Source organism: Ranitomeya imitator, chromosome 4, assembly GCF_032444005.1.
Source record: "Ranitomeya imitator isolate aRanImi1 chromosome 4, aRanImi1.pri, whole genome shotgun sequence".
NCBI lineage: Eukaryota > Metazoa > Chordata > Amphibia > Anura > Dendrobatidae > Ranitomeya > Ranitomeya imitator.
In genome coordinates, this window is record NC_091285.1 from 464,613,812 (window position 1) to 464,637,217 (window position 23,406).

Below are 23,406 nucleotides of genomic sequence, written 5' to 3' on the forward strand. Positions count from 1 at the left end.
TGTGTTCAAGCACGTGGTAGTGTGTGGCCCAGCTTACAAATAATGAGGTAAAAATACTGACCAAATAACGTCTGAACGCGGTCTAATACAGGAGGAGATGACATTCAGGTACATACTATATACAGGAGGAGATGACATACAGGTACATACTATATACAGGAGGAGATGACACACAGGTATATACTATATACAGGAGGAGATGACACACACATATATACTATATACAGGGGAGATGACACACAGGTATATACTATATACATGAGCAGATGACTCACAGGTATATACTATGTACAAGAGGAGATGACACACAGATATATACTATATACAGGAGGGGATGACATACAGGTGCATACTATATACAGGAGGAGATGACACACAGGTATATACTATATACAGAGGAGATGACACACGTATATACTATATACAGGAGGAGATGACACAGATATATACTATATACAGGAGCAGATGACACACAGGTATATACTATGTACAAGAGGAGATGACACACAGATATATACTATATACAGGAGGGGATGACATACAGGTGCATACTATATACAGGAGGAGATGACACACAGGTATATACTATATACAGGAGCAGATGACACACAGGTATGTACTATATACAGGAGGAGATGACACATAGGCATATAGAGGAGGAGATGACATACAGCAGGTATATACTATATACAGGAGCAGATGACACACAGGTATATACTATATACAGGAGGAGATGATACACAGATATATACTATATACAGGAGGGGATGACATACAGGTGCATACTATATACAGGAGGAGGTGACACACAGGTATATACTATATACAGGAGGAGATGACACATAGGCATATAGAGGAGGAGATGACATACAGCAGGTATATACTATATACAGGGGAGATGACATACAGGTATATACTATATACAGAAGAGATGACATACAGGTATATACTATATACAGGAGGAGATAACACACAGATATATACTATATACAGGACCACAAAAGAAAATCAGTGTACTTGTCCAAAATAATAATAAAATATAAATTTTATTAGATATAAATATACATGGTCCATAAATGACAACAGAGGCTAAAATCGGCAAACTCATGAAATCTGCTTATTGGAGACTAGAGCGGAACAGACATATCACCACTCACAATAGTATCTACAAAGTTGCCCAGAGAAAAACTCCTATTACATCGGAGGTACAAAACAGTATTCAGATCCCATATAAGCATGAGCAACAAAGTAAGAAGATATGGAATACACGCAATGTTACATACCTAGTGGTAATGAGTAGTGAACGCTGCACCACGCCGTCACCACCCTCCCGACGCGTGTGTCGGATCAACCTTCCTCAAGGGGAGCGTGACACACAGGTATATACTATATACAGGAGGAGATGACATACATGTACATACTATATACAGGAGGAGATGACACACAGGTATATACTATATACAGGAGCAGGTGATACACAGGTATATACTATATACAGGAGGAGATAACTTACAGGTATATACTATATACAGGAGGAGATGACACATGTATATACTATATACAGAAGGAGATGAAATACAGGTATATACTATATAAAAGAGGAGATGACACATAGGTATATAGAGGAAGAGATGACATACAGCAGGTATATACTATATACAGGAGGAGATGACACATAGGTATATACAGGAGGAGATAACATACAGCAGATATATACTATTTACAGGGGAGATGACATACAGGTATATACTATATACAGGAGATGACATACTGGTGTATACTACAGTTAGGTCCATATGTATTTGGACAGAGACAACATTTTTCTAATTTTGGTTACAGACATTACCACAATGAATTTTAAACAAAACAATTCAGATGCATGTGAAGTTCAGACTTTCAGCTTTCATTTGAGGGTATCCACATTAAAATTGGATGAAGAGTTTAGGAGTTTCAGCTCCTTAACATGTGCCAGCCTGTTTTTAAAGGGACCAAAAGTAATTGGACACTTGACTCCAAGGCTATTTCATGGACAGGTGTTGGCAATCCCTTCGTTATGTCATTCTCAATTAAGCAGATAAAAGGCCTGGAGTTGATTTGAGGTGTGGTTCTTGCATTTGGAAGGCTTTGCTGTGAAGTAAACATGCGGTCACAGGGGCTCTCCATGCAGGTGAAACAAGCCATCCTTAAGCTGCGAAAACAGAGAAAACCCATCCGAGAAATTGCTACAATTTTAGGAGTGGCAAAATCTACAGTTTGGTACATCCTGAGAAAGAAAGAAAGCACTGGTGAACTCATCAATGCAAAAAGACCTGGGCGCCCACGGAAGACAACAGTGGTGGATGATCGAAGAATAATCTCCATGGTGAAGAGAAACCCCTTCACAACAGCCAACCAAGTGACCAACACTCTCCAGGAGGTCAGCGTATCAATATCCAAATCTACCATAAAGAGAAGACTGCATGAAAGTAAATACAGAGGGTTCACTGCACGGTGCAAGCCACTCATAAGCATCAAGAATAAAAAGGCTAGACTGGACTTCGCTAAGAAACATCTAAAAAAGCCAGCACTGTTCTGGAAGAACATTCTTTGGACAGATGAAACAAAGATCAACCTCTACAAGAATGATGGAAAGAGAAAAGTATGGTGAAGGCGTGGTACAGCTCATGATCCAAAGCATACCACATCAGCTGTAAAACACGGCAGAGGCTGTGTGATGGCTTGGGCATGCATGGCTGCCAGTAGCACTGGGTCACTAGTGTTTATTGATGATGTTAAACTAAAAGAAAGAACCTGGCACTCAACTTAATGCTCGTGAGATTTTAATGGTAGTAGCCAAAAAAACGTTTCGGTCCTATATCTGGACCTTCATCAGTTACGTACTATGATGAAAAAGTGAATGACTGTAGTGTCATATAAGGCACAGCATGGTCTGCGTCTGGTATTTGCGCAGATAGGTTTAGGCACACAGACTGGACTTATTAACGCTGATAACGCTGATAGGTGCTGTGCTTGTGTCCAGACACGGAATCCCCGCTTGTCTCTTGTCTTGTCTTTTATTGATGATGTGACACAGGACAGAAGCAGCCGAATGAATTCTGAGGTATTCAGAAACATACTGTGTGCTCAGATCCAGCCAAATGCAGCAAAACTGATTGGTCGTCGTTTCATACTACAGATGGGCAATGACCCAAAACATAAAGCCAAAGCAACCCAGGAGTTTATTAAAGCAAAGAAGTGGAATATTCTTGAATGGCCAAGTCAGTCATCTGATCTCAACCCAATTGAGCATGCATTTCACTTGTTAAAGACAAACAAACAGCAACTGAAAACCACCACAGTGAAGGCCTGGCAGAGCATCAAAATGGAGGAAACACAGCATCTGGTGATGTCCATGCGTTCAAGACTTCAGGCAGTCAATGCCAACAAAGGGTTTTCAAACAAGTAGTAATAATGAACATTTTATTTAAAATTATTGAATCTGTCCAATTACTTTTGATCCCTTTAAAAACAGGGTGGCACATGTTATGGAGCTGAAACTCCTAAATCCTTCATCCAATTTTAATGTGGATACCCTTAAATGAAAGCTGAAAGTCTGAACTTCAACTGCATCTGAATTATTTTGTTTAAAATTCATTGTGGTAATGTCTATTACCAAAATTAGAAAAATGTTGTGTCTGTCCAAATATATATGGACCTAACTGTATATATAAGGGAGATGACAAACATGTATATGCTGAGGGGAAAATGAGAGGTGTGAGGTGAAAATGAGGGGTGCAAGGTGAAAATGAAAAGGTGTGAGTGCAAAATGAGAGGAGTGAGGGAAAATAGTGTAGTGATCCGAAAATCACAGATGTGAGGTCGAAATGACAAGTGTTAGGGGGGAATGAGAGGAGTGAGGGGGAAAATAAGAGGAGTGAGGGGGGAAATGAGAGGTGTAAGGGAGAAAATGAGAGATGTGAGGGGGAAAATGAGAGGCCTGATGGAAAAATAAGAGAAGTGAGGTGCTATAACTAACCACAGATATTTACTATGCCTAGGCAACGCCTGGCTCTTCAGCTAGTTACCACATAAATTGACAGTGGTCGGAATTGTAACAATTGGCTTGGTCACACTCCTTTAATGTAAACATGATGTAAAAACTGTCTGCATCATAATGTATGGAATAGCCTTATTCATTCTGTGTTTGCCCACTTCTCACCTGCCTTTGGCACAAGTGTGCATTCTGCATGTTTATAGCTTCTTCATGGGTTATTTCATATAATATAATTAAATATAGTAACTTTGTAAAACATTACAGTGGGGGACATAAGTATTTGATTCTTTGCTGATTTTGTAAGTTTGCCCACTGACAAAGACATGAACAGTCTATAATTTTGAGGGAATTTTAATTTTAACATTGAAAGATATATAAAAAATAAGATCCAGAAAATCACATTGTATAAATTATATAATTGTATTTACATTTTGCAGTGAGAAATAAATAATTGATCCCCTACCAACCATTACGGGGAAGGTCACACAGGGCGTTTTTGCTGTCTTTTTTTGCTGCTTTTTTATGCTAGTTTTCAGCTACTTTTTCCAATACCAGCAAAGTTTATGAGATTTCAGAAATCTCATGCACACACATTGGTTTTTTTGTGCGATCAGTATTTTGTGTGCTTTGCCCTACTCTTCCCACTTGCCCTGTAGTGGTGGCAAGAGGGGTAATGAGGGGTCACTGTCACCTTCCTATTGTAAGGTGACATTAAGCCGGCTTAGTAATGGAGAGGTGTCAATAAGACACCTATCTATTACTAATCCTATAGGTAGTTAAAGGGCGAAATAAACACACACAGTAAGAAAAAAGTCTTTTAGGCTATGTGCACACGTTGCGGTTTTTACCGCGGAGCCGCAGCAGTTTCCATTGCGTTTACAGTAAACATGTAAACCAATGGGAAACCGCAAACCACTATGCACATGCTTGCGGGAAAAATCGCGCAGAAACGCAGCGGTTTACAACCCGCAGCATGTCCCTTCTTTGTGCAGAATCGCAGCGATTCTGCACACATAGAAATGCATTGATCCGCTTACTTCCCGCATGGGGCTGTGCACACCATGCGGGAAGTAAGTGGATAATGTGCGGTTGCTACCTGGGGTGGAGGAGAGGAGACTCTCCTCCAGGCCCTGGGAACCATATTTGTGGTAAAAAAAAAAGAATTAAAATAAAAAATAATGATATACTCACCTCTCAGCGCTGCACACGGCCGTCCGGTCTCAGGGTTGCTATGCGAGCAGGACCTGCGGTGACGTCACGATCACATGACCGTGACGTCACGAAGGTCCTTCTCACACAGCATCTTTGGAGCCGGACCGCCGCCTGCAGCACTGAGGAGATCGGGACGTCAGAGGGTGAGTATAACCATTTTTTTTTTTTTAAACATTATTATTGATGCTGCATATACAGCATCAATAGTAAAACCAGTGCAGGAGTAAAACCCGCAGCGGAAACCGCAAGACAAAATGTGATAAATCTGCAGGGATAACCGCAGCGGTTTTGCCTTGCAGATTTATCAAATCCGCTGCGGGAGAACCCGCAGAGGACCCTTCCTACGTGTGCACATAGCCTTAATGAAATAAAGCAATACACACAGTTTTACCATTTTATTAGTCTGCCATTCCAAGCGAAGCCCTCGATCTTCTGAAATAAAAATAGTAAGCCAACACAAATACTCCCTGATCCGACACAGTCCAATATAACGAGTGTCCCACGTAATATCTGGGGGAGATAAAGCTGACAGCCGGGAGCGCTGCTAATGTGACCGCTCCTGGCTGTAAGCAACTGGGGAATGAATGAGACGGAGAGGGCGCTGGCTCAGTAGCTAGCAGTGATGTCACCGAGCCTGCGCTCCCTCACAGCCTGACCTGAGGTAACCTCTGGACCGTGGGAAAATGCCAGTGAAGAGGTTACCACAGGCAATCTATCTATTCTATTAATCTATCTATTCATTCTATTATATCAATCTATCTATTCTATCTATTCATTCTATCTACAGGAAGTTGTTTTCTTTTCTCTGTGTGCACTCAACTTTATTGGCATGCACAAATAAAAAAAACCGCATGAAAAAAACGCACCAAAAACGCGACAAAAATGCACCTAAACCTGTGTTTTTGGCCCAGCAAAAACGCCCTGTGTGAACATACCCTAAGAGTTCTGGCTCCTACAGATGAGTTAGATGCTCCTAATCAACTTGTTACCTGCATTAAAGACAGCTGTCTTACATAGTCAACTTTATAAAAGACTCCTGTCCCCAGACTCAATTACGCAGTCAGACTCTAACCTCTACAACATGGGCAAGACCAAACAGCTTTCTAAGGATGTTAGGGACAAGATCATAGACCTGCACAAAGATGGAATGGGCTACAAGCTGGGTGAGAAGGAGACAACTGTTGGTGCAATAGTAAGAAGATGGAAGAAATGCAAAATGACTGTCAATCAACATCGATCTGGGGCACCATGCAAAATCTCACCTCGAGGGGTATCCTTGATCATGAAGAAGGTGAGAGATCAGCCTAAAACAACAAGGGGGGAACTTGAAACCAAACCAACCACCAGACCCAAGGATGCACCAGGAAGACCAGACTGGACCATAAAAAACAATATCTTTATTAATTAACAGCTTTAATTCCAAAGACATACTGATAGGAATTTTAGATTGTGAGCCCAATCGGGGACAGTGATGATAATGTGTGCAAACTGTAAAGCGCTGCGGAATATGTTAGCGCTATATAAAAATAAAGATTATTATTATTATTATTATTATTAACAGCAGCGATATAAGAATATAAAATCAATAGATTAACAAAAACTGTGCAAAACAGGAAGGCGTATATAAAGAATAGATAAAAGGAAACCCATAAGCACAACTGGTGTGATAATCAATTATATAGCTGTGCAAGGTAAACAATCCCCAGAATCGGGGTATATAATTTCCTGTGCTAAGTGCTAAAGGTGAAAAGTCCAGGGATAATATTAGTAATCGCTACCTTAGGGCACCACGCCATCCTGAGTATGCATACACACCCTACTAATAGCCCTGGACTATTCTCCGTTAGCACTTAGCACTTTGTTTCTGTTTAGCACTGTGTAGGATCTGAGGGAAAGTTCCTATCTATATGAGTGGACCAGTTCCCTAGTTTAATTGCACTTAAAGGGACACTGTCACCTGAATTCGGAGGGAACAATCTTCAGCCATGGAGGCGGGGTTTTTGGGTTTTTGATTCACCCTTTCCTTACCCTCTGGCTGCATGCTGGCTGCAATATTGGATTGAAGTTCATTCTCAGTCCTCCATAGTACACGCCTGCGCAAGGCAAGATTGCCATGTGCAGGCGTGTACTATGGAGGACAGAGAATGAACTTCAATCCAATATTGCAGCCAGCATGCAGCCAGAGGGTAAGGAAAGGGTGAATCAAAAACCCCAAAACCCCGCCTCCATGGCTGAAGATTGTTCCCTCCAAATTCAGGTGACAGAGTCCCTTTAAGCTCTTTTTGCAATATTGCACATTACTATGCGAGTTTCTTTTATTACTATATAATTGTTTTTTCCACTTGACATTTTTTCTATATAAAATTTCACGGAATTATATACCCCAATTCTGGGGATTGTTTACCTTGCACAGCTACAGTGGGGCAAAAAAGTATTTAGTCAGTCAGCAATAGTGCAAGTTCCACCACTTAAAAAGATGAGAGGCGTCTGTAATTTACATCATAGGTAGACCTCAACTATGGGAGACAAACTGAGAAAAAAAAATCCAGAAAATCACATTGTCTGTTTTTTTAACATTTTATTTGCATATTATGGTGGAAAATAAGTATTTGGTCAGAAACAAAATTTCATCTCAATACTATGTAATATATCCTTTGTTGGCAATGACAGAGGTCAAACGTTTTCTGTAAGTCTTCACAAGGTTGCCACACACTGTTGTTGGTATGTTGGCCCATTCCTCCATGCAGATCTCCTCTAGAGCAGTGATGTTTTTGGCTTTTCGCTTGGCAACATGGACTTTCAACTCCCTCCAAAGGTTTTCTATAGGGTTGCGATCTGGAGACTGGCTAGGCCACTCCAGGACCTTGAAATGCTTCTTACGAAGCCACTCCTTCGTTGCCCTGGCGGTGTGCTTTGGATCATTGTCACGTTGAAAGACCCAGCCACGTTTCATCTTCAATGCCCTTGCTGATGGAAGGAGGTTTGCACTCAAAATCTCACGATACATGGCCCCATTCATTCTTTCATGTACCCGGATCAGTCGTCCTGGCCCCTTTGCAGAGAAACAGCCCCAAAGCATGATGTTTCCACCACCATGCTTTACAGTAGGTATGGTGTTTGATGGATGCAACTCAGTATTCTTTTTCCTCCAAACACGACAAGTTGTGTTTCTACCAAACAGTTCCAGTTTGGTTTCATCAGACCATAGGACATTCTCCCAAAACTCCTCTGGATCATCCAAATGCTCTCTAGCAAACTTCAGACGGGCCCGGACATGTACTGGCTTAAGCAGTGGGACACGTCTGGCACTGCAGGATCTGAGTCCATGGTGGCATAGTGTGTTACTTATGGTAGGCCTTGTTACATTGGTCCCAGCTCTCTGCAGTTCATTCACTAGGTCCCCCCGCGTGGTTCTGGGATTTTTGCTCACCGTTCTTGTGATCATTCTGACCCCACGGGGTGGGATTTTGAGTGGAGCCCCAGATCGAGGGAGATTATCAGTGGTCTTGTATGTCTTCCATTTTCTAATTATTGCTCCCACTGTTGATTTCTTCACTCCAAGCTGGTTGGCTATTGCAGATTCAGTCTTCCCAGCCTGGTGCAGGGCTACAATTTTGCTTCTGGTGTCCTTTGACAGCTCTTTGGTCTTCACTATAGTGGAGTTTGGAGTCAGACTGTTTGAGGGTGTGCACAGGTGTCTTTTTATACTGATAACAAGTTTAAACAGGTGCCATTACTACAGGTAATGAGTGGAGGAAAGAGGAGACTCTTAAAGAAGAAGTTACAGGTCTGTGAGAGCCAGAAATCTTGATTGTTTGTTTCTGACCAAATACTTATTTTCCACCATAATATGCAAATAAAATGTTAAAAAAACAGACAATGTGATTTTCTGGATTTTTTTTTCTAAGTTTGTCTCCCATAGTTGAGGTCTACCTATGATGTAAATTACAGACGCCTCTCATCTTTTTAAGTGGTGGAACTTGCACTATTGCTGACTGACTAAATACTTTTTTGCCCCACTGTATATAATTGATTATCACACCAATTGTGCTTATGGGTTTCCTTTTATCTATTCTTTATATACGCCGTCTGTTTTGCACACTTTTTGTTAATCTATAGGTTTTTTTATTCTTATATCGCTGCTGTTAATTAATAAAGATATTGTTTTTTATGATCCAGTCTGGTCTTCCTGGTGCATCCTTGGGTCTTGTGGTTGGTTTGGTTTATGGTTGTAAGTGGTTGCCACTTCTTTTGGTTTTTGCTTAAAACACCTTGGGTAGCTATTATCACTGATTTACATAAGTGTTTATAATATTTATCTATAGTTTTTACCTTGGATTTGGGTGTTTTTTGCATTTTTCTTAAGGGGGGAACTTGTTAATGATCTCAAGGCAGCTGGAACTACAGTCACCAAGAAAACCATTGATAACACATTACACCATAAAGGTTTAAAATCCTGCAGTGCTCGCAAGGTCCCCTGCTCAAGAAGGCACATGTGCAGGCCCATCTGAAGTTTGCCAATGAACACCTAGATGATTCTGTGAATGATTGAGAAGGTGCTAAGGTCATATATGACAAAAATTGAGATCTTTGGCATTAACTCAACTCGCCGTGTTTGGTGGAAGAGAAATGCTGCCTATGACCCAAAGAACACCGTCCCCACTGTCAAGCATGGAGGTGGAAACATTATATTTTGGGAGTGTTTCTCTGCTAAGGGCACAGGAGTGCTTCACTGCATCAATAGGAGAATTGTTGTGAATTCTGTGGCAGAGCTCCCTCCTGTGGTCACAAGTGGTACTTCGGCTGATTCTCTCTGTGAGCTTCCGTTGGTGGAGGAAAGTGGTACTGCGGCTTCTGAGTTTCCTTCCTCAGGTGATGTGGTAAAGTCGTTAGGTGCTGCTCTATTTAACTTCACCTAGTGCTTTGATCCTGGCCTCCAGTCAATGTTCCAGTATTGGACCTGTTTCCTCCTGGATCTTTCCTGTGGCCTGCTGCTCTGCATAGCTAAGTTCCTCTTTTGCTATTTTTGATTGCTGTTTTTTTTGTCCAGCTTGTCTATTTGTTTTTTCCTGCTTGCTGGAAGCTCTGGGACGCAGAGGGTGTACCTCCGTGCCGTTAGTTCGGTACGGAGGGTCTTTTTGCCCCCTTTGTGTGGTTTTTGTAGGGTTTTGTGTTGACCGCAAAGTTGCCTTTCCTATCCTCGCTCTGTTCAGAAAGTTGGGCCTCACTTTGCTAAATCTATTTAATCTCTACGTTTGTCTTTTCATCTTAACTCACAGTCATTATATGTGGGGGCTGCCTTTTCCTTTGGGGTATTTCTCTGAGGCAAGGTAGGCTTATTTTCTATCTTCAGGCTAGCTAGTTTCTCAGGCCGTGCCGAGTTGCATAGGGAGCGTTAGGCGCAATCCACGGCTGCCTTTAGTGTGGTTGGAGAGGATTAGGGATTGCGGTCAACAGAGTTCCCACATCTCAGAGCTCGTTCTTGTTTTTTGGGTTATTGCCAGGTCACTGTATGTGCGCTGACCTCTATGTCCATTGTGGTACTGAATTACCTTTCATAACAGAGAATAGATGGAGCCATGTACTGTAAAATCCTGAGTGACAGCCTCCTTCCCTCCGCCAGGACATTTAAAGTGGGTCGTGGCTGGGTCTTCCAGCAAGACAATGACCCAAAACATATAGCCAAGGCAACAAAGTAGTGGCTCAAAAAGAAGCACATTAAGGTCATGGAGTGGCCTAGCCAGTCTCGAGACCTTAATCCCATAGAAAACTTACGGAGAGAGTTGAAGCTCTGAGTTGCCAAGTGACAGCCTCAAAATCTTAATGATTTAGAGATGATCTGCAAAGAGGAGTGGACCAAAATTCCTCCTGACAAGTGCGCAAACCTCATCATCAACTATAAAAAAAAACGCCTAACTGCTGTGCTTGCCAACAAGGGTTTTACTGCTAAGCATTAAGTCTTGTTTGCCAGAGGGATCAAATACTTATTTCTCACTGCAAAATGCAAATAAATTTATGTAATTTATACAATGTGATTTTCTGGATTTTATTTTTGACATTCTATCTCACAATGTTAAAATTAACCTGCCCTTAAAATCATAGACTGTTCATGTCTTTGTCAGTTGGCAAACTTACAAAGTCAGCAAGGGATCAAACACTGATTTCCCCCACTGAATAGGCTGAGGAAGTGAGAGTTGGTCAAATAGAAGATGGGTAAAACAAACACATACATCACGATACTCGTGTTATGATCTAGATACAGTATGTGTAATTGGTCTTAATAATCTTAAAGCACTTTATTCTATGAACATTTTGAATGACTCTGCTAGGTGTATTATTTGCCAGCCTCTTGGGTCACAGATAGTTGGTCTAGTCATGGTATTGAGAACATTTTTAACTATAGCCTCCCACTTTTTTTTATACATGTCCTTGAATATATTTGTAATAATGTGAGAATAAAAGTATTTATTTGAATTAGCGCGATGACTCCTTGTCCTGCTTCATCTGTCTACAAAATTCAGTATTTAGCTAGATCATACAAACAATCTATAGGACATAATCCATTGTTTCAATCAAATGAATGCAAAGTAAAATGTCAATGAACAATATAATAATTACAATTTTATTCTTAAGTTGCAGACAGCAAGTGCTATGCCTGTGACCCGTCCTGTCAAAGTTGCTTTGGCCCACAAGCACAAGATTGCTTCTCCTGCCATTCTGGTATTGTATAGCCATCTTTTCTGTTCTAATTGCTGTGTGTGTCAGGATCATTTACTTATTTTATTACATTTGTAACAGAGGGAGATATTTACTAGGCAAAGGTACTAATATAATCTCACAAATTGTACTCTCAAAGTGATACATGTGCTAGTAAAGTGCAAGACATTTTCTGTTTGTGTAATTGTGATGACGATGTGTGTTTTTGTGATACAGAACAGTTCAGTATTGTGCATTTTGTCATTGAATAGACAATTTAATTCATTTTTTATTGCTGAACAACTAGACCATACTATGTAGCTATCTACAGGGTGGGGCATTTATATGGATACACCTAAATAAAATGGAAATGGTTGGTGATATCAAATTCCTATTTGTGGCACATTAGTATCTGGGATGGGGGAAACTTTTCAAGATGGGTGGTGACCATGGCCGCCATTTTGAAGTCGGCCATTTTGGATCTAAATTTATTTTTTCCAATGGGAAGAGGGTCATGTGACATGTCAGACTTAATCAGAATTTCACAAGAAAAACAAAAATATGTCCTATTTGTCTCATCTGTTTTACTTGTACATGAAGAAATAAAAATACTCCTGCATAAAAATCAGATGTCTCAATAAGACCTTAGTGCTCGCTCACGTGGCTGTCGACTCTCTAATGTGAGAGAATTGGGCTAATTATGTTAATGTCACTTGGATCAAACTGTGTCAGAGTTTAAGATGAGAGTAACCTTGGTGTGATCCGATTCTCTCACACTCAGGTGAGAAGACGAAAACTTAATTTCTCCATTTTCTCCATTCTTTGTGTCCGAGGTAATCATCCGAGTGCAGTCAGTTTCAAGCGCTCCCATAGGCTTGTATGGGTGCTTTGGATCCGATTCGATGCACTTGCACCATAGTGTGATTGTTTTCTCATGTCAAATTGCATGAAAAAATAATTGCAAATCTGCACTGTGCCATAGTATATCACTGGGCTAGAGTGCTATACGATAAAACATCAGATAGCAATCGGCCATGTTATCTACTAGTGTGAGCGAGCCCTTACACTGAGACTTAGATAGACATCTTCCAGTTGTGCGTCCTTCTTTGTGGGCATTAACATATTTTCGATTGGGATTCATTACACTAAGGTTTTTCATATGACTCTGAGTTCTGATAAAGTAAACTTACAAACACTAAATGTATTACTTAGTAGTGCCATAGAACTAAGCACTGTCTATTTGGTTTGTGTTTGGTTAGGCTGGGTTATATAGTAGCCTCTATGATCGCATTCTCTACAATTTCTAGAACCTCCCAGGGTCATATATATTGAGATTTAAAGTCATTTTTCACTTTAACATACTGTATTGTGGTCATCTAAATCTCAACAACCTGTATGGCCTTCTTGCATGGTATGTATGTGCAATGACGGTAACTCTAAATGATGTCATTAATCAGAATCGCCCTATGCAATGTGACCTTGCTGAGTGAATAACACATGCTTCATATGTATTCTAGGTTATTATCTGGATGAAGAAAACCAATGTGTGCAAACCTGTCCACAGGGATTCTTTGGTGATCCATTCACTCAAACATGTGAAAAGTGTTCAGTGACCTGTGAAAGCTGTGCAGGTAGCAGTGAAAACTGCCTGAAATGTAACACAAAAGAGGAAAACCTCTTTTTACATGAAGGGCGCTGTGTTCCTGATTGTCTGGAGTAAGTAGTAGTGTGGTGAGAAAAGAAACAATCCATCTGGTATCACACCTTTTGCACCTGGTGCTCCCCTGCATGTTAGTCAGATGTATGGGCCCTTGTAAAATTCTAAATCTTATAAGGACATATTTTGTTGCCCCCCTCCACCATTATGTAGTAATATCCCTCTACCTGTACTAATATCCCTCATCCTGGACCCATCCAGGTATATATGTCCCCCATCCTGGTATATATTGCCCTCATCCTGGGACCATCCTGTTAGGGTTGGGGGAACGCACTGAGTATAAATTTATGTAATAATAGGTGCGTTTGCAACCCAGGGTCCACCGTGCAGGAGGGGAACCTGCTGCTAGCAATTGGCAGCGCAATATGGCGGTATTAGGGAACTCTGTTGCTTCACATAATCGCTAGGATAGGGAAACACTGTGCCCTGTTAACCTCACAGAGAAACACAGCTACCAAACAGAGCAAAACTGTGGTCATGCAGTCAGCATAGCACACAAACAACTCCTCACTGGAGGTGCCGGTATTCTAGGGGCTTATTTCAGCCAAGACCTGAATCCAAACACATAAACCTCCTCACCGGAGGTGCCAGTATTCTAGGGGCTTATTTCAGCCAACCCTGACCTCATGCAAACATGACCACACAGTAGCAAGGCTCAAAACATAGGTTGATACTAGCGCATGGCTGTGTGGCCATGCAAACCCTTTATAGCTGTAGCAGACAAGGACCTTCCTGGTGGTCCAATAGGAGCTGCCACAGGACCTGACCCCACACATCCAATGGGAGGTCGTCACCGTGGGCATGCTCAGTATGGGAAAAGCGTTGACTTAGTCCCAGAAAGACCTGCTCACTGCTGAACATTGCTGGCTACAATGACAGAGCTTGGAAGGACAGTAGTAACCAGTTGTCCAGTATCACCTTGAGCCAGACGCTGGGACCGACGTCTCCACTGAGCAGGCTCCACTGCGGCTGGAGGAGAATGAAAGACCGCAGCAGACATGGTTCGAGATTCCCCCTGTGCAGTGGGGAAAGGATTCGGCCCCCTGGAACTTTTCAACCTTTTACCACATATCGTGCTTCAAGCATAGATACCAAATGTAAATTTTTTGTGAAGTATCAACAACAAGTGGAACATAATTGTGAAGTTGAACGAAATTTATTGGTTATTTTAAATTTTTGTGGAAATTAAAACTGAAAAGTGGGGTGTGCAATATTATTCGGCCCCTTTAACTTAATACTTTGTTGCTCCACCTTTTGCTGTGATTACAGCTGCAAGTCGCTTGCGGTATGTCTCTATCAGTTTTGTACATCGAGAGACTGAAATTCTTGCCCATTCTTCCTTGGCAAACAGCTTGAGCTCAGTGAGGTTTGATGGAGATAGTTTGTGAACAGCAGTTTTCAGCTCTTTCCACATATTCTTGATTAGATTGAGGTCTGGACTTTGACTTGGCCATTCTAACACCTGGATATGTTTATTTGTGAACCATTCCATTGTAGATTTTGCTTTATGTTTGGGATCATTGTCTTGTTGGAAGACAAATCTCCGTCCCAGTCTCAGGTCTTTTGCAGACTCCAACAGGTTTTCTTCAAGAATGGTCCTATATTTGGCTCCATCCATCTTCCCATCAATTTTTACCATCTTCCCTGCTGAAGAAAATCAGGCCCAAACCATGATGCTGCCACCACCATGTTTGACAGGGGGGATGGTGTGTTCAGGGTGATGAGCTGTGTTACCTTTACGCCAAACATATTGTTTGGCATTGTTGCCAAAAAGTTCAATTTTGGTTTCACCGGACAAGACCACCTTCTTCCACATGTTTGGTGTGTCGCTCAGGTGGCTTGTTGCAAACTTTAAATGACACTTTTTATGGATATCTTTGAGAAATGGCTTTATTCTTGCCACTCTTCCATAAAGGCCAGATTTGTGCAGTGTACAACTGATTGTTGTCCTATGGACAGACTGTCCCATCTCAGCTGTAGATCTCTGCAGTTCATCCAGAGTGATCATGGGCCTCTTGACTGCATCTCTGATCCGTCTTCTCCTTGTTTGAGATGAAAGTTTAGAGGGACGGCCGGGTCTTGGTAAATTTGCAGTAGTATGATACTCCCTCCATTTCAATATGATCGCTTGCAAAGTGCTCCATAGGATGTTGAACGTTTTGGAAATCATTTTATATCCAAATCTGGCTTTAAACTTCTCCACAACAGTATCACGGACCTGCCTGTTGTGTTCCTTGGTCTTCATGATGCTCTCTGTGCTTCAAACAGAACCCTGAGACTATCACAGAGCAAGTGCATTTATACAGAGACTTGATCGCACACATGTGGATTATATTTATCATCATTAGGCATTTAGGACAACATTGGATCATTCAGAGATCCACACTGAACTTCTGGAGTGAGTTTGCTGCACTGAAAGTAATATTGCACTCCCCACTTTTCAATTTTTGAATTTCCACAAAAGTTTAAAAAAACCTATAAATTCCATTCAACTTCACAATTGTGTTCTACTTGCTGTTGAAAATTTATATTTGGTATCTTTGTGCTTGAAGCATGATATGTGGGAAAAGATTGAAAAGTTCTGGGGGGCCGAATACTTTCGCAAGGCACTGTATGTCCAGCATCCTGCTATACATGTCCCCCATTTTAGGCCCATTCCAGGTTATATGTACCCATCCTGGTTTATGTGTCCCTTATCCTGGTACATATTTTGCCATCCTGGGCCCATCTTGGTATATATGACCCCGTCCTGTATATATGTCCCATGTTATGGTCATAACCTGGTGTATATGCCCCTCATTCTCTTATATATCTTCTATGCTGGGCCCTTCCTGGTATATATGTCCCATATCCTGAGCCCATCCTGGTATATATGTCCAACATCCTGGGCCTATCCTGGTATATATGTCCCCTATTCTCAGCCCATACTTGTATATATGTCCCCCATCCTGGTATATGCAATTGTGTGAAAAAGTGTTTGCCCCATTCCTGATTTACTATTATTTTGCATATTTGCCACACTTAAATGTTTCAGATCACCAACCAAATTAAAATATTAGACAAATATAACACAAGTAAACACAAAATGTGATTTTTGAATGAAGGTCTTTATTATTAGGGAAAAAAGAACTCCAAACCTACAATGCCCTGTATGAAAAAGTGATTTTTCCCCCTTAACCCCTTCAAGTCGCGGCCCTTTTTCATTTTTGCGTGTTCGTTTTTCGCTTCCCTCCTTCCCAGAGCCATAACTTTTTTATTTTTCCGTCAATATGGTCATGTGAGGGCTTATTTTTTGCGGGACAAGTTGTACTTTTGAACGACACCATTGGTTTTACCATGTCTTTTACTAGAAAACGGGAAAAAAATTCCAAGTGCGGTGAAATTGCAAAAAAAGTGCAATCCCACACTTGTTTTTTTGTTTGGCTTTTTTGCTAGGTTCACTAAATGCTAAAACTAGCCTGCCATTATGATTCTCTAGGTCATTACGAGTTCATAGACACCTAACATGACTAGGTTATTTTTTATCTAAGTGGTGAAAAAAAATTCCAAACTTTGCTAAAAAAAAAAAAAAAAAAAAAAGTGCCATTTTCCGATACCCGTAGCGTCTCCATTTTTCGTGATCTGGGGTCGGTTGAGGGCTTATTTTTTGCGTGTCGAGCTGATGTTTTTAATGATACCATTTTTGCGCAGATACGTTCTTTTGATCGCCCGTTATTGCATTTTAATGCAATGTTGCGGCGACCAAAAAAACGTAATTCTGGCGTTTCGGATTTTTTTCTCGCTACTCCGTTTAGCGATCAGGTTAATGCTTTTTTTTAATTGATAGATCGGGCGATTCTGAACACGGCGATACCAAACACGTGTAGGTTTGTTTTTTTTTAAATTGTTTTATTTAGGATGGGGCGAAAGGGGGGTGATTTAAACTTTTATATTTTTTATATTTTTTTCATATTTTTAAAAACATTTTTTTTTTACTTGTGCCATGCTTCAATAGCCTCCATGGGAGGCTAGAAGCTGGCATAGCCTGAACGGCTCTGCTACATAGCAGCGATCATCAGATCGCTGCTATGTAGCAGAAATGCAGGTGTGCTGTGAGCGCCGACCACAGGGGGGCGCTCACAGCAGACCTGCATCAGTAACCATAGAGGTCTCAAGGACCTCTATGGTTACGTTCCTGATGCATCGCCGACCCCCGATCATGTGACGGGGGTCGGCGATGACGTCATATCCGACCGCCCGGCCGGATGCGGTAGTTAAATGCCGCTGTCTGTGTTTGACAGCGGCATTTAACAGGTTAATAGCGGCGGGTGAATAGCGATTTCACCCGCCGCTATTGTGCGCACATGTCAGCTGTACAAAACAGCTGACATGTCGCGACTTTGATGTGGGCTCACCGCCGGAGCCCACATCAAAGGGGGATTCACGGCATGCGCAGTAGATGTACGGCGCATGTCGTGAAGGGGTTAAAACATAAATTAAGGGTGGTTTATAACATCTTTGAGAAGCTAAGTTCAAATTCCCTAGCCACACCAAGGCCTGATTACTGCCACATCTGTTAACAATCAAGAAGTCACTTAAATAGGACCTGTGTGATGAAGTGAAATAGACCAAAAGGTCCTCAAAGGCTAGACATCATGCCACGATCCAAAGAAATTCTGAAACAAATAAGAAACAAAGTAATCCATTTAGCCATTTCTAAAGCTTTGAGACTCCATCAAACCACAGTGAAACCCATTATTCACAAATGACGAAAACATGGAACAGTGGTGAACCTTCACAGGAGTGTCCAAAATTACCCCAAGAGCGCAGTGACGACTCATCTAAGATGTCACAAAAACCCCACAACAACATAGAAGAAGTCCAAAGAACTGCAGGCGTCAGTTGCTTGAGATAAGGTCAGTGTTCATGACTACACTATAAGAAAGAAACTGAGCAAAAATGGCCTGCAAGGCAGAGTTCCAAGACAAAAACCACTGCTGAGCAATAAGAAAATAAAGGCTCATCTCAGTTTTGCCAGAAAACATCTTGATGACCCCCAATACTTTTGTGGATTGATGAGACAAAAGTTGAACTTTTTGGAAGGTGTATGTCCCATTACATCTGGTGCAGGAGTAACAAAACATTTCAGAAAAGGAACATCATAACAACAGTAAAATATGGTGTTGTTAGTGTGATGGTCTGGGGCTGTTTTGATGCTTCAGGACCTGGAAGACTTGCTGTGGTTAATGGAACCATGAATTCTGCTGTCTACCAAACAATCCTTAAGGAGAATGTCGGGCCATCTGTTTGTGACCTCAAGCTGAAGCGCACTTGGGTTATGCAGCAGGACAATGATCCAAAACACACCAGGAAGTCTGTTGTGAATTCTGTGGCAGAGTTCACTCCTGTGGTCACAAGTGGTACTTCGGCTGATTCTCTCTGGGAGCTTCCGTTTGTGGAGGAAAGTGGTACTGCAGCTTCTGAGTTTCCTCCCTCAGGTGATCTGGGGAGCTCGTTAGCTGCTTCTCTACTTAACTCCATCTAATGCTTTGATCCATGCTTCCTGTCAATGTTCCAGTGTTGTACTTGTGTATCTCTGGATCATTCCTGTGGCCTGCTGCTCTGCATAGCTAAGTGCTTCTTTGCTATTTGTTGCTATTTTTTCTGTCCAGCTTGTCTATTTGTTTTGCTGGAAGCTCTGGGACGCAAGGGGTGTACCTCCGTGCCGTTAGTTCGGTACGGAGGGTCTTTTTGCTCCCTTTGCGTGGTTTTCTTTAGGGTTTTGTGTAGACCGCAAAGTTATCTTTCCTATCCTCGTTCTGTCTAGAATATCGGGCCTCACTTTGCTGAATCTATTTCATCCCTACGTTTGTCTTTTCATCTTACTCACAGTCATTATATGTGGGGGGCTGCCTTTTCCTTTGGGGTATTTCTCTGAGGCAAGGTAGGCTTATTTTTCTATCTTCAGGCTGGTTAGTTTCTCAGGCTGTGCCGAGTTGCATAGATAGCGTTAGGCGCAATCCACGGCTGCCTCTAGTTGTGTTTGGAGAGGATCAGGGATTGCGGTCTGCAGAGTTCCCACGTCTCAGAGCTCGTTCTATTATTTTGGGTTATTGTCAGATCACTGTGTGTGCTCTGATCGCTATGTACATTGTGTTACTGAATTGCCTATCACAACAGTACAGGAAGCCCAAAGTACTAATGATTCTCAATAGAGGGACAAAAGAAGTTCTGAGACCATTTTTTTCCTTTGCACTGTGATTTGTCTTTTTTTTCCCCTAGATATTTGGGTGGTTCTGGACACAGGTGTTACAATGGACATTAAAGGTCTGTCTTCATGTGTAGATCAGCTCAGGGCAAGAGTTCAAGATATTCAAAATTTTGTGGTTCAGAATTCTTTGTTAGAACCGAGAATTCCTATTCCAGATTTGTTTTTTGGAGATAGAACTAAATTTCTGAGTTTCAAGAATAATTGTAAACTGTTTCTGGCTTTGAAACCTCGCTCTTCTGGTGACCCAGCGCAACAGGTTAGGATCGTCATTTCTTTTTTGCGTGGCGACCCTCAGGACTTGGCATTTTCTCTTGCGTCAGGAGATCCTGCATTAAGTAATATCGATGCGTTTTTCCTGGCGCTTGGATTGCTGTACGATGAGCCTAATTCAGTAGATCAGGCAGAAAATAATTTGCTGGCTCTTTGTCAGGCTCAGGATGAGATAGAGCTATATTGCCAGAAATTTAGAAAATGGTCCGTGCTCACTCAATGGAATGAATCTGCGCTTGCAGCCATTTTCAGAAAGGGTCTCTCTGAAGCCATTAACCCCTTCCCGACCTTTGACGCATACGCTGCGTCATGAAAGTCGGTGCCATTCCGACCCATGACGCAGCATATGCGTCATGGAATGATCGCGTCCCTGCAGATCGGCTGAAAGGGTTAACTCCCATTTCACCCGATCTGCAGGGACAGGGGGAGTGGTAGATTAGACCAGGGGGGGTGGCTTCACCCCCTCGTGGCTACGATCGCTCTGATTGGCTGTTGAAAGTGAAACTGCCAATCAGAGCGATTTGTAATATTTCACCTAAAAAAATGGTGAAATATTACAATCCAGCCATGGCCGATGCTGCAATATCATCGGCCATGGCTGGACACACTAATGTGCACCCATCCCACCCCTCCGATCGCCCCCCCCAGCCCTCCGATCTGTGGTCCGCTCCCCTCGGTCCTGTGCTCCGCTCCCCCGTCCTCCTGCCCGCTCTCCCCGTGCTCCAATCACACCCCCCGTGCTCCAATCAAACCCCCCCGCACTCCGATCCCCCCCGCACAGCGATCCCCCCCGTGCTCCGATCCACCCGCCCGCACAGCGATCCCCCACTCCGTGCTCCAATCCACCCCCCCGTGTTCCGATCCACCCCCCCGTGCTCCGACGCCCCCCCCGTGGTCCCCCCCCACCCCATCATACTTACCGATCCAGCCGGGGTCCCGTCCGTCTTCTGCCTGGGCGCCGCCATCTTCCAAAATGGCGGGCGCATGTGCAGTGCGCCCGCCGAATCGGCCGGCCGGCAGATTCGTTCCAGAGTGGATTTTGATCACTGAGATATAACCTATCTCAGTGATCAAAATAAAAAAAAAAAGTAAATGACCCCCCCCCCCCCTTTGTCAGCCCCATAGGTAGGGACAATAAAAAAATTTTTTTTTTTCCCACTAAGGTTGGGGTAAGAACTAGGGTTAGGGGTAGGGTTAGGGTTAGGGTTAGGGGTAGGGCTAGGGCTAGGGTTAGGGCTAGGGTTAGGGTTTTGGTATGTGCACATGTATTCTGGTCCTCTGCGGATTTTTCCGCTGCGGATTTGATAAATCCGCAGTGCTAAACCGCTGCGGATTTATGGCGGATTTACCATGTTTTTTCTGCGCATTTCAATGCGGTTTTACAACAGCGATTTTCTATTTGAGCAGTTGTAAAACCGCTGCGGAATCCGCAGAAAGAAGCGACATGCTGCGGAATGTAAACCGCTGCGTTTCCGTGCAGTTTTTCCGCAGCATGTGTACAGCGATTTTTGTTTCCCGTAGGTTTGCATTGAACTGTAAACTCATGGGAAACTGCTGCGGATCCACAGCGTTTTCCGCAGCGTGTGCACATACCTTTAGAATTAGGCTATGTGCACACGGTGCGGATTTGGCTGAGGATTCGCAGCAGTGTTCCATCAGGTTTACAGTACCTTGTAAACATATGGAAAACCAAATCCGCTGTGCCCATAATGCGGAAAATACCGCACGGGAACGCTGCGTTGTATTTTCCGCAGCATGTCAATTCTTTGTGCGGATTCCGCAGCGTTTTACACCTGTTCCTCAATAGGTATCCGCAGGTGAAATCCGCACAAAAAACACTGGAAATCCACGGAAAATCCGCAGGTAAAACACAGTGCCTTTTACCCGCGGATTTTTCAAAAATGGTGCTGAAAAATCTCATACGAATCCGCAACGTTGGCACATAGCCTTAGGGTTAGGGTTGGGTTGGAATTAGGGTTGTGGTTAGGGTTAGGGGTGTGTTGGGGTTACGGGTGTGTTGGGGTTAGGGTTGTGATTAGGGTTACGGCTACAGTTGGGATAAGGTTTAGGGGTGTGTTGGAGTTAGAATTGAGGGGTTTCCACTGTTTAGGCACATCAGGGGGTCTCCAAACGCAACATGGCGCCACCATTGATTCCAGCCAATCTTGTATTCAAAAAGTCAAATGGTGCTCCCTCACTTCCGAGCCCCGACGTGTGCCCAAACAGTGGTTTACCCCCACATATGGGGTACCAGCATACTCAGGACAAACTGCGCAACAATTACTGGGGTCCAATTTCTACTGTTACCCTTGAGAAAATAAAAAATTGCTTGCTAAAACATCATTTTTGAGGAAAGAAAAATGATTTTTTATTTTCACGGCTCTGCGTTGTAAACGTCTGTGAAGCACTTGGGGGTTCAAAGTGCTCACCACATATCTAGATAAGTTCCTTGGGGGGTCTAGTTTCCAAAATGGGGTCACTTGTGGGGGGTTTCTACTGTTTAGGCACACCAGGGGCTCTGCAAACGCAACGTGACGCCCGCAGACCATTCCATCAAAGTCTGCATTTCAAAAGTCACTACTTCCCTTCTGAGCCCTGACGTGTGCCCAAACAGTGGTTTTCCCCCACACATGGGGTATCAGCGTACTCAGGAGACACTGGACAACAAATATTGGGGTCCAATTTCTCCTGTAACCCTTGGGAAAATAAAAAATTCTGGGCTAAATTATTATTTTTGAGGAAAGAAAACGTATTTATTATTTTCTCTGCTCTGTGTTATGAACTTCTGTGAAGCACTTGGGGGTTCAAAGTGCTCACCTCACATCTAGATAAGTTCCTTTCGGGGTCTAGTTTCCAAAATGGGGTCACTTGTGGGGGGTTTCTACTGTTTAGCCACATCAGGGGCTCTGCAAACGCAACGTGACGCCCGAAGAGCATTCCATCAAAGTCTGCATTTCAAAACGTCACTTCTTCACTTCCGAGCACCAGCATGTGCCTAAACAGTGGTTTACCCCCACATATGGGGTATCACCGTACACAGGAGAAACTGGACAACAACTTTTGGGGTCAAATTTCTCCTGTTACCCTTGGGAAAATAAAAAATTGCGGGCTAAAAAATCATTTTTGAGAAAAGAATTTTTTTTTTTTTTCATGGCTCTGCGTTATAAACTTCTGTGAAGCACTTGAGGTTTCAAAGTGCTCACCACACATCTAGATTAGTTCCTTTGG

General features: G+C 42.6%; 1 protein-coding gene across 1 annotated transcript in view; it reads left to right on the top strand.

Moving 5' to 3' along the window:
• The window catches only part of LOC138676489 (proprotein convertase subtilisin/kexin type 5-like), a 349,710-nt gene that overhangs the window by 126,055 nt on the left and 200,249 nt on the right, over positions 1–23,406 (top strand). Inside the window, exons 7-8 of the mRNA XM_069765826.1 lie at positions 11,879–11,965; positions 13,459–13,657. Coding sequence (XP_069621927.1) covers positions 11,879–11,965; positions 13,459–13,657 — 286 coding nt within the window. The remainder of the gene's footprint in view (positions 1–11,878; positions 11,966–13,458; positions 13,658–23,406) is intronic.